Here is a 13582-nt window from a genome sequence, read left to right on the forward strand (position 1 = left end):
TTGGATGCTGGCTCCCCACATTTCCAGCCAACGTGAGAAGCACCGAAGCACCCAGCACTGCGCCTGGCTTGCATGGGCTCCGGAGACAAGGCCACAGCAGAGGCTGCCAACCCCACCAGCCTCTAATGTTTCAGTGTGCAGGACGACTATCTGGGTTCCTTTCCGGTTCCAGCCTTGGGGTCGTTGTGAACATGGAACTCAAACCCCGAGGTGATAAAACAAACACGTCACCTCCTTTGATCCCTTCATGGTTTCCACGTTTACACTCGGAACTTACAGGCATACAGCACAATGGAAGTCTCCATCTTAATTTTTTTTAAGATTTTATTTTATTTTATTTTATTTTATTTTTTTTAAGATTTTATTTATTCATTTGACAGAGAGAGAGACAGCCAGCGAGAGAGGGAACACAAGCAGGGGGAGTGGGAGAGGAAGAAGCAGGCTCGCAGCGGAGGAGCCTGATGTGGGGCTCGATCCCAGAACACCGGGATCACGCCCTGAGCCGAAGGCAGACGCTCAACCGCTGAGCCACCCAGGCGCCCCTAAGATTTTATTTTTAAGTAAGCTCTACGCTCAACACAGGGCTTGAACTCACAACCCCACGATCAAGAGTCGCATACTCCACCCAGCCAGGCACCCCAGCCTCTTTATTTTTTCCCAACACTTTGTATTAATAAATTACCATTTAGTCATATGCTATAAGCCCAACACTTTGCAAGTGCATGTCTGCCTTTGGTTTTGTTCACTGACCCATCACTTAGTTCTTACACTAAGCCTGGAGTGTTTTCAGTGAAGGAGCAGCTGTAAACTGTCTTCAACTGTAAACCCTCCGGAATCTTATGTTGGTTCAGGCTTCCAGGTCCTGCCTGTGGATGGGCACATGGCTCACACCTGGTGTCGCTGTGACGGAAATGAATGGTGAATGGCTCTCTCGAGATGCCAGGCACAGCTCCGCTCGCACCTGCTGTGGGGGGATGGCAGCATCTGACACGCTCCTGTGCCAGCCCAGGCCTCCGGCTTATCACACTTCTTCAAAAGGCATCCCCGGTCTGGGGCAGGGCACGCAGGTCCCAGGGTCCTCTGGACAAGGCTGGGCCCAGCATGTGCGCCTGGCCCCCGGCGTCTGGGAGGCAGCACAGGAGAGGCTGCCTGCTGCACGAGGCCCACGCCAAGGCCACGGAGGTTTGTTCTACTTGGCAGAGATCCCAAAAGGAGCCACGGGGCTGTCCCAGAGCTGGAGGCCCAGGTAGGGATGCCCAAGGGCACAGCAGCTGCAGGCCGCTGCCCAGGGCAGAGGGAGGTGGGCAGAGAGCCACCCGTGGGTAGAGCGCTCCAGGGAAGGGGCTGCTCAGCTGGGAGTCCTGCAGTTGGCGTTTGTGTTTCATTCGACGATTCTGAAACCAGGTTTTTATCTGTGGGAAAAACTCGATCAGAGCACGGGCGAGAACAGCCCCATCTCCTGGGCCGCTCCCACCCTGGCCTGGGCCCTCACCTGCACCTCGGAGAGCCGCATCTCCCGGGCCAGCCTCCGGCGCTCCAGGGGGCCCAGGTAGCGGTGGTGCTGGAAGGCGCTCTCCAGGGTGCTGACCTGCTCCGCGGTGAAGGCCGTGCGCACGCGAGGAGCCCGCAGGGTCTCTGCCTCCTTGCTCCACCCTGAGAAGGACAAGAGGGCACTGAATCCCTGGGGTTTCAAGTGCCACAAATTCTGCAGCCCGCAGACATGGGGACGAGAGGAACGGCTGGGGCCTTCACAGGAGCAAATGGCCCCCGCGGCTCAGGCTTCCCCTTCCTAGTGGCTTTCACTGCTCTGCTGTCCCATGGTCTGGGCGCAAGTGTGGATCACGGCGGCAGCCCCCTCCTCCCCTGCCAGGTCAGGCGTGGGGTGGAGTCCCGGGACAGGAATCCTGGAGACAGAGGACTGCGGAACGGAACAGTTCTGATGCAGCCCCTCAGCTTCCGCCAGTGCACCCGCACCCCCCCCCCCAACCTTCCAGAGAGCAGCTTCTTTGGCCCACACACAGGGAACCCAGATCACTGGGGTGGCTGTGAGGGCTCAGGGCCTTCATCACCACGCCCCCAGGCTTCCCTGTCACCAACTGAATCTGTGGCAAGTTCGTGTCTTTTTCTAAGATTATTTATTTTAGGGGTGGGGGCAGGGGCAGAGGGAGAGAGAGAATCTCAGGCTGACCCCTCACTGAGCGCAGAGCCCCATGCCAGGCTCGATTCCACGACCCCAAGGTCATGACCTGAGGCGAAACCAAGACTCAGACTCTTATGCAACCATACCCCTCAGGCACCCTGTGTCTAATTTCGAAGTCGGGAGGTGGGGGAAGGCACTAAGTCCCTTGCGGTGAGGAGTGCTACCTGGTGTTTCTTCCACGCACGTCAGACCAAAATGCCGACTGGCTCTTTGTGGCGGAAACAGATCCTACAAAATTAATTTTAACACTTACCTGAAGTGTGCAGTAGGACACGAGGAGCTTTGCTAGAGGGTAGGGGGGGTAGGGTGTAACAAGCCAGCATGAAGGATTTGGATGCGGGGATGACTGCCTGGGTTTTTTTCGGGGGGGGGGGTTGCTGGGTGCAGAGAATAAATTTAAAATTTTACTTCATTGAAGTATAAAAGTCTTCCATAAGATTCAACTTTTTCAAATGTGAAAACTTAACAGTATCAACCCCACGTCTGACTAGATAGGACGACTTTAATGCTAAAAGCAATGATTACATCACAAAGACAAAAAGACAGACCAAGAATCTCTCATCAGCAAACAACAAGGGTCAGAATTTAGGAAGCCACCAGGACCTCCTGGGGTCAAGGCACAGAAGGTACTGGGAATTCCCAGAACTGCGGGGCTGTCCCCGAGCCAAATTCGCGGGGCTCCAGGTCCACTGTCAACAGGCTGGTATCTGCATGCTACGCCAAGGCGCCCAGCTTGAGGGAGGAACCACAACAACCCCTCCGACCCGGGCAGGTTTCACGAGCTTTGAGACACACGCGCCCACTGCCCTGTGACTCCTGTAGAAACGGGCCCCAAGGACTAACTGCAGAACTGGAAAGTCAGCTGCACCGCGGGGTGAGTGTCGGAGTTACAGCGCTCACAGTGAGGAGATGGCGCAAGGGTGCAGTGCTGACTCCTGGAGTCCAGGGGCGGCCCAGTCAGGGCCAGAAGCCAGCCCTTCCAGGAGGGGCGAGGGGAAGCGGGGCCCCCCGAGGGGCTCGAGGAGGGAAAACCTCCATTGCCGTTGCTGCTTCCGAGAGCAAGTGTTTACTTGCGGGGGACAGGGGCGGTCAGAGGAAACCTCCAGCCCCAGCCTTGTAAGAACGTCCAGACCTCCCACCCTACTTAAGGCCTGCCCCTGAATCCTCCCCAGCTCCCATCCCAGTCTGGGAAGGAAGGGAGCATCCTCCCCACTCACCCCGAGACCTACCAGCCGTGGTCGTGCCTGGTGAAGACACATTTGAGGACTTCTCCTCCTCCATGCCCACAGTCTGAGGGAGCTCCCTGCTGCTGGACACCCTGGCTGGGGCAGAGAGGCTCCTCCAAGAGACTTCAGCGGGCCTGGAGGTGTGTGACGGCCCCACGTGGCTGCTCTGGGAAAGCCAGTCCACCGAGCCGAAGCTGGATGGCTCGCGGCCACTGAGCAGGGTAGAGGAGGGGGACATGGCCGTGGGGCCAGGCTCCGGGTTCACAGGATATTAGACCGGGGATGAGGCACAGGGTCCGCCGCAGAATAGACCGTGGGAGCAAGGCACGGGGTCCCCAGCAGGTTTCGCAGAGCTGAACGGCGTCTACAAGCTCAGGTGGAGGGAGTGGGAGGCTGGTTTGCGAAGATGGCTTAAATCCTCCCCCCTCCCCCAGATAAGCAGCACCTAATTGCCTTCAATTCAGAGGCACAAAGGAGGCCATTCACACCTCCCCCGGCTCCAAGATGTCTGGAGAGGGGCGGGGCTGTGGTCACCCGTTAAGGGAGGTGTGCTGGTTGAGGACTTGTCACATCCTTTTATCTCCCCCCACCCCCACCCCCACCCAGGCTGGCCCCCTCCCACTTTAGCACCCATGCTAGAGGCTTGTCCTTTGGGGAAGCGGAGCCCCCTCGTCTCCTGCCCCGTGGGTGTCTGCAGTGCCAAAGTTGACAGGTGTGCACACCTGCTTCGAGTAGGGGGAGTCCACATTATTGTTCCTAGGACAGGGGGGCTCCCAGGGCAGGTGTCCGCTGCCTCTGGCTGTCTGGCAGGATAGGCATTCCTGGACAGCAACTACAATCAGGCAGACGGGAGTACCCACTGGCTCCAACTGGCCCTTCCCTCTCCAGTTATACTCAGAGGCCTCCCAGAACCCTATCCCCCCCACCCCCCGCACTTCACTCTGGTGCCGTAGAGCTGGATTCCAGTGACAGGAAGGAGGGGTGTCTGCCCGCTGGGAGTATGGACTCCTCCCTGCTGCTCCCAGGAGGACCCCAGCAGGAAGGACCGAGGAGGCATTGTCCACGCCCCCACCCGTGGCCAGTGCAGGCTCAGAGCCGCCAGGGGACGCTGCAGCCCCAGGTTCAAGGGCTGTCGTCCTCGCTCCTGAATGCAGTGGGTAGGCCTCCAGGCACCGGTGCCCCAGGGACAGCTGCAGAGTCCCTTTGGGGTCATGCACCCCACCCACGTGCTCAGGTGGCTACCACCTCTTTCTCCAAGACAGACCCCAAGGACCAGCGCGTGCAGCGTCCAGGGCGACCCCCCCTCCCGGCGGGTGTGGTTGCCCCAGCCCACCGCCCGGCTCCCGGGGCCGCTGGCGCCAGCCTGGGCGGAACCGCCAGCCTCTGCGCCCGCCCCGTCCTGCGGGATCAAAGGCCTCTCAGGCCAGGCCTGGATTAACACCCCCAACCCCGCCTTCCGAGCCTCTCGGGCCGGGCAGGGGGTGATGTGGGAGCCGACTCCGGCGGGCACAGCGGGAACCGGCGAGCGCTGACCCGGGCCGTGAAGGGTCAGAGGAGGGAGCGCGACGCCTCGCGCCGGCCCAGTTGGTCCACCGGTCCCTGCAGCGTGTGCCGGTGTGGACAGTGAGGTCCCCGGACTGCTCGAAGGACGCAGGTGCCTAGCGCCGCGGCGGCAGGGGCCCAGCTGGGGGGGCCTGACCGACCCACGGAGGGGGGCGGGGGGCGGCGCCACACAAACCCGACCACAGGAAGTCGCCCCCCCACGACCGCTCCGGCAGCCCCGAGCCGGCCCCACAAGCACCCTCTCGACGCACGTTTGTCGGGAACTTGTGCGTCGTGTGCTCACTGATGAAACGCCCGGAGCCCGCGCAGCCGCCGCGCCCGCACCTTTGCAGACCCAGCTTAACCTCGGTCCACTTCTGATCTCAGGGCCCCATCCCGCAGCCTGCCGGGAGAGGCCTCCCTAAGGGGGCCCTCCTGCCTCCACCCTCCCCTACCCGAACCGTCCCCCACCCCAGCTGCCAGCTGTGCCTGGGGTGGACCCTGCCCTACAGCGCCCGCTCCCCTCACCCGGGGGAGTGGGGCTTCGTGTCCACTGGGGTCTCCCTTCCCCTCGCTGCTGCCGTCTGGGTCATCCCTCTCCCCCGCAGCTCGAGCCCACGCCGACCCTCAGCTTCCTCACTCTGGGGCTGCAGGGCTTCGCTCTGACCGCTGACCTCCCCCCGAATCCCGCACCTGCTCGCCGCGGAGAGGGGGCTCCCCACGCGGAGTCCAGTCCGTCCCTCCGAGGCCCTGGCGGTCCCGCCCCCGACTCACGTCTAAAGCCCCCACTCCCTCCCCCCGACCTTCCGAGACTTAAGCCCTCCACCTGGGCTCCAGGTCCCGGGTGTCCTGCGGCCCAGACGCCTCCGCCCCGCCCCGCGCGCCTCCAGGGCCAACCCGGACGCTCCTCCGGGGGAGGCCCGCCCCGCCCAAGACCCCCTTCTCCACGCCCACCCCCATTAGGAAGGGCAGGCTGGTCCAGTGCGGCCGCACCGGTGCCCTTCTGGTCCTGACTCACTCCAGCCCCGAGAAATCAAAGCCACAGCCGCGCGGCCCGCCCCCCCGCCCCCCGCAGCGCGCCCCTCCCCCTCCCCGCCCGCCACACCCCGACCTTGGATCGCCCACGGGGCGGCTCCTCCCCTTCCTTTTCCACCCCTCCCCTCCTCTTTGCCCCCTAGCCTACGCTCCAGGGCCCTCTGCTCTTCAGACTCCCACGGGCCCTTGCACGACCCTCCCCCGGCTTCCTCCCCACCCTCCGTTGGAGCGCTCCCACTTCCTGTTTGTGCTCCAGGTGGGAAGAACCGAGGTGTGAGCGTTGAACGAGGTGGACAGGACCCCACCCCAGCTGGCGGGTGTCAGATTTGCGGGCTGTAGGTGTGGTGACGCAGAGCACCACCCCCCCATCCGCTCCCTCGCTCCCCTCCGTGGACATGGGAGTCCAGCGACAGGGCCAAGGGACGCAGGCTCTTCCAGCTCTGTTTACAGAGACAGGCCTGGGGGAGAACCAAAACCAGGCGGGGTTAATCAGGTCCCGTTGGAACAGCAGGGAGTAAGACCTCCTGCTGATCCGTCTGAGATCTGACATTTTTGGGGAGGTCCGAAGGGCCCTTGAAGGAATGTATCAGAACCCTTGAAGGGTTCTGAAAAGAAGGGAAGGAATGGAGTGCCCACTGGCTGTCGTGGAGGTGAGAGTCAGACTCGCTCTATGGGCAGAAAGGCGTGCCTGTGGGCCAGCAGATGGACCCTAAACAGATTCCCACCTACCGGTGATGGAGACAAGGGGCTGCATCCAAGTAGGAGGCCTGGGACGCTGGCCGGGACAGAGACAGGGACTCAGCAAGGCTGGCGTCTGGGCCAGGCCAGGAGGAGGGGAGCCTCACACCGGCAGAGCCATTATCTGTCAAACTGGAAGAACGGAAAATATTAGGATTTCTCTAGAATTGTCACAAACGACAATTCTGGGAGACAGCAGCATGTGAATGAGCCCTGGTGGGCACCATGGAAAACGAAGTGAGGGGCTGGCTGGGCAGACTTCTGGAACGTTGGCATGGACTCGGTGTTGAATTTGAAACGCGCTCATGTCATAGATTTGACAAGTGTGTGGGAGGTTGGAGCACCACCGACTGGGGGCGTAAGCAGCCACTTCTCACAGGTCTGGAGGCTGGAGGTCCAAGATCAGGGTACCGGTGCGCTGGAGTTCCGGGGAGCGCCACCTCCTGGCCAGCAGATGGTCACTTCTTTGCTGTCCTGTCTCTCCTTAGAAAGCACTAAACCCAGTGAGGAAGCTCCACCCCCAGAGTGTAAGCCCGGCCCAAAGGCCCCACCTCCTAACACCATCACACGGCCGGTTAGGATTTCAGCGTATGAATTTGGGGGACACAAACACCCAGTCCATAATATAGAGCAGTATGGTTTCTAACAGACAGGAAAATTTAGCAGCGGAACTGGTGTGGGAGGTCAGGTAGGAACCCAGCATGTAGTCGGAGTGGTTGGCCTCCGTGCTACAACACGGAGGGAGAAATCACAGACGCTGTAATCGCGTAGACCACAGGCCTCTGGCAAAACTGAAGGGATACAGAAGTCTGTCCTTTCTCCTTATAAATCATATGAAAGATAAATTTACCAAAATCTTAGGGATGTAACACTAAGCCGTTTGCTTGGACTTGGAAAACCAGATTTCAGAACCTGCCCCAGCAGAGTCCAAAAGCAGCAGGGGCCTGAGAGTGTTGCAAACACCGAAATGTCTACCGGCGGAGCATTACAAAGATGACGTAACTAGAGGAACAAACACGGAAGAGATGGCAGATAATTTGGACAGATAAACAAGGACGATTGAGAAGACAGCAATTTCAAACAGGAAGTTAAAAGTTTACTTCTGTTAAGTTTTTGGTCACAACTGGACATCAGAGAGAGGACAGGTGCCAGAGATCATTACAACAGCGATGCAGACCATTCAGGAGTCAAAAAGCAGCACCCAGGGGCGCCTGGGCGGCACAGCGGTTGAGCGTCTGCCTTTGGCTCAGGGCGTGATCCCGGCGTTCTGGGATCGAGCCCCACATCAGGCTCCTCCGCTGTGGGCCTGCTTCTTCCTCTCCCACTCCCCCTGCTTGTGTTCCCTCTCTCGCTGGCTGTCTCTCTCTCTGTCAAATAAATAAATAAAATCTTAAAAAAAAAAAAAAAGCAGCACCCACACCGATAGGGTTTTTTGTGTATTTGGAGAAAATACATGTAACACTGAAGTGTTCCCTTATAACCAACATACTGATCACCAGAAAAAGGTTACTTCACGAAGGCCTGGGCAGCACTGGTCCTGGATGGATCGGCGCTCAACGTTAAAACACACATGCTCTTCACCCTGGAAGGCGGACGTGCCTGGCCGGGAGGCAGGGCCCACAGCAGGGAGGGGAGGACCCTCGGCCACAGCGCTTCCTAGGCTGGGCTGACGAGAGGTGCAGGTGACGTGGACACTTCCGGCCCTCAGAGCAGCACCGGACAGCACGTGCGTGGGGGGTGAGCTCCGGGCTGGCTGGGCGGGTCGACTAGGCAGTTCGACAGTAGGGCATGACTATCACTGGGGCACTGCCGCAGTGTGTGTGCCGTGAGAACACTCATCGCAGGTGCGAGCTGCACACCCACATGGATGCCTACGATTCAAAAGAAGCTAATTAAATACCACATGTTGGTGAGGACGGGGAGACTGGAACCTTGCTACCGCGGGCTGGAATGTGAACCGGGGCAGCCACGCGGACAACAGTATGGACCTTCCTCAAAAAATTCAAAACAGAATCACCAATGATCCCAGCTCTGGGCGCGCCCCCGAGGACTGAAAGCAGGGCCCCGAACGGATGTTTGCACCCCCGTGTTCACAGCAGCCTGATTCCCAGGAGCCAACAGCTGCAATGCTCCCGGGTGTCCAGCAGGGACGAAGGGATGAAGGGACGCGTGTCTCTCCGCCTTGAGAGGAGGGACAGGCTGGCACCTGCTCCCGCGTGGAGGAGCCCCGAGCGCCTGATGCCGAGTGAAAGCCAGACACGGAAGGACCAGGACTGGGTGCCGTCACCCCTGTGAGGTCCCTGGAGCCGCCACATTCACAGAGACAGAGAGGAGACGGTGGGCACCAGGGGCGGGGGAGGGGGTGGGGACAGAGCTTCAGTGGGGGCGGGGGATGAGCGAGTCCCGGGGACGGAGGGTGGGGCTGGCTGCACAGCACGGTGAATGTGCTGGAGGCGCGGAGCTGATGGGGTACATGGCACATTTTTTTTTTTTAAAGATTTTTTATTTATTTATTTGACAGAGATAGAGACAGCCAGCGAGAGAGGGAACACAAGCAGGGGAAGTGGGAGAGGAAGAAGCAGGCTCATAGCAGAGGAGCCTGATGTGGGGCTCGATCCCATAACGCTGGGATCACGCCCTGAGCCGAAGGCAGACACTTAACCGCTGTGCCACCCAGGCGCCCCTTGGCACATTTTTTAATGTATATTTTAACTTAAAAAATTCTTTACAAGGTATGACTCTATTGTCCAAGGGCCCCTAGTGAGATGAGAGGGTTTCCCAGGACACCCTGCTGGAGATACTGCCCCGTGCTTGTGGCCAGTGACCCTGTTCCTACTGCGGTGTTCATCCCACACGCCCAGAACCAAACCCAGGCCCCAACGTAAGACAAGCACGTCACAGGACAGGGTGAGGACACGCCTCACCCCACTGACCCACACGAGAGCCACACACGAGGGGGAGGGCCAGCGAGAAGGGACTCGGGCAACTTCAGGGTTTCAGCCACAGTGGACTTAGAAGAGCAGAGACTCTGGCCCAGCAGCTGGGCTTGGGAATGCGCTCCCCTCCCCAGCCTGAAGACGCTGAAGATGACTGGAGAAAGAACGTTTCCTTACTCCGACTAAAGGGCCCGAGGAGGCGGCCATGGGATGCACCCCACCCGCAACATGGGCCGTAAGGCAGATGGGTTTTTCCTGATGCCCCCAAGTATCTCAAACTCAGTGACTTCCATATTTTTCTTCCAGTCACAAAACCACCTTTCTCCAAGGCAGAGGGTCCCTGGTGACCCGAGGGATGCACACACCTCAGGGCGTCATCTCCATTCCTGGGCAGGGGGTGTATTTGCCTCAGCCTGTGGCTCTGACCTTCTAGGAGCAGGGGGAGTGTGGGTAGGTCTGCAAGCTGGAATCACCCCGTAGCAGGTTTTTGGCAGCTTGGAGACTCTCAGCATGGACCACATCATGAAGCAGAGGCAAATGTGTCTCAAGTGAGGTGACATCTAGTCACTTCTATGATTTTAGTCTCACAGAGCCCCCAGGACCTGCCATCAATGCATAGCTTTTGGGGTCAGGGAGACCACTCCTGCTCCTACTTGGGGATCCCTGCAGGCCAAGGGTGCAACTGGGGTATTTTCTCTGTCTCTGGACTTGGGGGAGATACCCCACCACCCACCCCAGAGCCCCAGGGACTGCTGGAACCTTGGAACACAGGAACGGCAAGGACACCCACCCCTCATTTAGCTTTGTGCCTAGGGCAATCACTTGAGTCTCTGAATGAGCCCCTGTTGGACAAACTGTATTGTCATGCCGGCCAAGTGCCCCAGGCTACTTCCTTATCTCCCCAGGGGGCGGGAGCACCTCCGGGCCCACCCAGTTGTCCTTTCAGAACCACCCACAGAGGGTGGGGCCACAATCACTATTTGGAAAATGCTCCCAGGGCGGTTTTGGTTAAGTCCTCTCAAAACTGCAGAGACCTGATCCTTGGCCGTGGCCAAAGTCGAAAGTCTCAAGAGCCCCTATCCAGCTGTCCCTGGCCCACCCAGAGCCGTCAGTCGCTTCCCTGGTGTGCCTTAACTCTCCTGCCTGTCCTGTTCCAGGCACCTCTGAGGGGTCCTTTCCCAGACAGAGGTCAGCAGAGAGGCTCAGGCCTACCTGGGGCAGCGGTGGGACTCTGGGCACACCCTAACTGCAACCCAGGCCAGGCTGGGGCAGCATAGTGCAGAGGACCCCCTGACACCCCCCCCCCCCAGGGATGCCCAACCTCCCCCTCTTCCTGCTTAGCAGGGCTACAGGGTCTGGGAGACCTGGGGAAAGCCAGGGTGTTACAAAGACGCCAACTTTGGGTTCCACGTGCCCTTGGAAACTGGCCGCCTAGGGGAGGTCCTGGCCAGCATCCCAGCACACCTCAGGGCCTAGGCCGTCCAGGCCCTACCAGCAGGGGCCATTCCTACCCAGCACAAGACCTACACACGTTCACAGGATTAAATCAGGAATAAACAACCTTTTTATTGAACGTACCTAGATTTGGAGTGAGGGAGGGTCGCAGGATGGGGTCAGGGCAGAGGGAACACGGTCCTACAGGAGGGACACGGTCTTACAGAAGGGACCTGTGCAGGCCAGGCCTCACTCTCGCGGGTCAGCCAGGACGCCTCGCTCCGCGGCGGCGCTGCCTAAGATGAAGCCCACGGCCAGGGACACGGTCTGGTCAAAGGAGCCGCGCAGCTGCTCTACGTGCTGGTTCAGGGTCAGCAGCTGGTCGCGCAGCGGGCCCAGGATGGCCACGATGTCGCCCAGGTGCCCCAGGGTCTGCAGAAGGGCGGCGTTCAGCGACGGGGGCGCGGACTGCGGGGGCGCGCGGTCCTCGGGGCGGCTGGGAGGGGAGTCGGGGTCCTCCCGGGCGGGGTCTAGGGCCGGTGGAGGCGGGGATGCCTGGGCGCGGAAAGGCGCGTGGTCCTCCGGGCGGCCCGATGCGGGGGCGACCGTGGAAAGCGCCGTCGGGGAGCCGGGAGCTCGGGGGGCGTCCGCAGACTTGGGCGGGGTCGGGCTGAACCTGAGCGTCCAGGCCGGGTCTGCGTCGGGGTCGCGGGTGGCCGGCGGCGGCGGGACGTCTGGAACGCGGCGGGGCCGTCGGGGCGGGCTCTGGAGGCGCGCCCGCCGCCGCCCTCACGCCCCGGGGCCCCGACCAGCCCTCCCCCCACCGGCCAGCGCCCCAGGCGCCCCCCGGCCCTCTCCAGTCCCGGGGCCCCGCCCCCCTTACCTGGCTCGGCGGGCGCGGCGGGAGCGGGGCGGCGTCCGCGTGGCGGGCGCCCGGGTCCCGGGGAGCGGCGGCGGCCGCGTCGGTGTCCGTTGTCGCCCAGCAGCCCCATGAGCTCGCGGATCTGCGCGTCGAAGGGCCCGGGCGGTTGGCCCTGCGCGTCGCGGAGCTTGTCCTTGAGGAACTTGTAGCGGCGGCGGCACTGCGCGGGCGTGCGCCGCACCTGCTGGCGGGCCAGCGCGGCCGACACGCGGCGGTAGGTGGGGAGCGCCTGGCGGCGGTCCAGCAGCAGCGCGCGCCACACGGCCGGCTGCAGCAGCGTGCCCAGCAGCAGCTCCGTCTCGCGGGCGCTCCAGGGCGTGCGCTGCGCCGAGCCCGGGGACACGGGCGACCCGGGGAGTCCGGGGGAACCGGGGGACGCGGGCGCCGCCAGCGCTCCAGGCGAGGCGGGCCGCCCGGGCGGGGTCCCCGGGGTGCCCCCGGCCGGCCGCGGCTCGGGGTCCGGGCTGGCGGGCGATGCCGGCGCGGGGGGCGCGGGCGGGGGCGGCCGCCGCGGCCTGAGCAGCATCCCGGGGGCCGGCGGGGCTGGCGGGGTCGGGGCCCGGGCCCGAGAGAGGCCGCCCACACGCGCTCGGAGGGTGCGAGCTTGCTGGAGAGGGAGCGGGAGCCGGAGCCGGAGCGGGTCTACGCCGCCCGCCCCCGCGCGCCCCGCCCCGCCCCGCCCCTCCCGCCGGCCAACTTCAACTTGGGCAGGCCCGAGCCCTTACCGGGAACAACCTGCTAAACACCAGTGTTGTACTTTTTAAACTCTCGCACGGAGGTACAAACGGATACGGCAGCTTGCCTCAGGCGCGCAAGGGTCGACTGGTTTTTACGCATGTGCCGTGCCCTTTCACCGCCGCGCAGATCAAGCCATGGAACATTCCAGCTTCAGGAGGCGCCCCCGCGCCCCTCCCTTTTGCCTTAGGTGCGTCCTCGCCCGTGGTTCGAAGAGGCTAGGGTGTGCGGCCCCGCCCCCACCTGCGGGCGGTGCAGGAGTGTGCGCAGGAGGCGTGGTCGCCGCTGCGTGCGCCGCTGAGGGTAGGACCTGCTGAGTTAACGACCACCGTTCAGAATTGGTGTCATAATTCACACACACACTTCACAGAAAACACTGCTTTGTTCTGATAAAGAGTACCTACAGCTCACGTCATGACTAACAGAATGTTGAGCATAACCCCCTGTGATTAGGAATTACAGTGCCCAGCATCACCGGTTCTATTCCACGTTGTTGTAGAAGTCTAGCCAGAGCAATAAGACAAGAAAAAGGAGAAAGGTTTATAAAGATTGGAAAGGGAGAAGTAAAAGTATCATTATCTGCAGGGGATATGACGGGGTCAACATGGAAAATACAAAATAATCTGTAAGCACAGTATTAGAATTAATACATGAATATAGCCAGGTCATTGAATACAACAGTAAACAAAAATCAGTTGTATTTCTGTATACTAGCTCTAGTAGTTTTTACAACATTTTAGTTTGGGACGATTTTAGATTTACAGCCAGGTGGCAGGGAAGGTGCTGGCGTCTCCGTGCTCCCCTTCAGATGAGC

General features: G+C 61.0%; 2 protein-coding genes across 2 annotated transcripts; both read right to left on the minus strand.

Annotated features, from left to right (window-relative positions):
• Window positions 1–1031: 1031 nt before the first annotated feature.
• VENTX (VENT homeobox) lies at window positions 1032–3664 on the minus strand. The gene is made up of 3 exons (XM_008687170.2): window positions 3430–3664; window positions 1493–1653; window positions 1032–1412 (listed from the first exon to the last, which is right to left on the minus strand). The coding sequence occupies exons 1-3, from the start codon at window positions 3662–3664 to the stop codon at window positions 1032–1034; spliced, it is 777 nt and encodes a 258-aa protein (XP_008685392.2).
• A 7696-nt stretch (window positions 3665–11360) lies between these two features.
• On the minus strand, window positions 11361–12559 carry UTF1 (undifferentiated embryonic cell transcription factor 1). Its single transcript, XM_040624018.1, has 2 exons — window positions 11995–12559; window positions 11361–11845 (listed from the first exon to the last, which is right to left on the minus strand). Exons 1-2 carry the CDS (start codon window positions 12557–12559, stop codon window positions 11361–11363), a joined length of 1050 nt encoding a protein of 349 aa, XP_040479952.1.
• Between the last annotated feature and the right edge of the window lie 1023 nt (window positions 12560–13582).

This window comes from Ursus maritimus, unplaced genomic scaffold (assembly GCF_017311325.1).
Source record: "Ursus maritimus isolate PB19 unplaced genomic scaffold, ASM1731132v1 scaffold_7, whole genome shotgun sequence".
Lineage (NCBI taxonomy): Eukaryota > Metazoa > Chordata > Mammalia > Carnivora > Ursidae > Ursus > Ursus maritimus.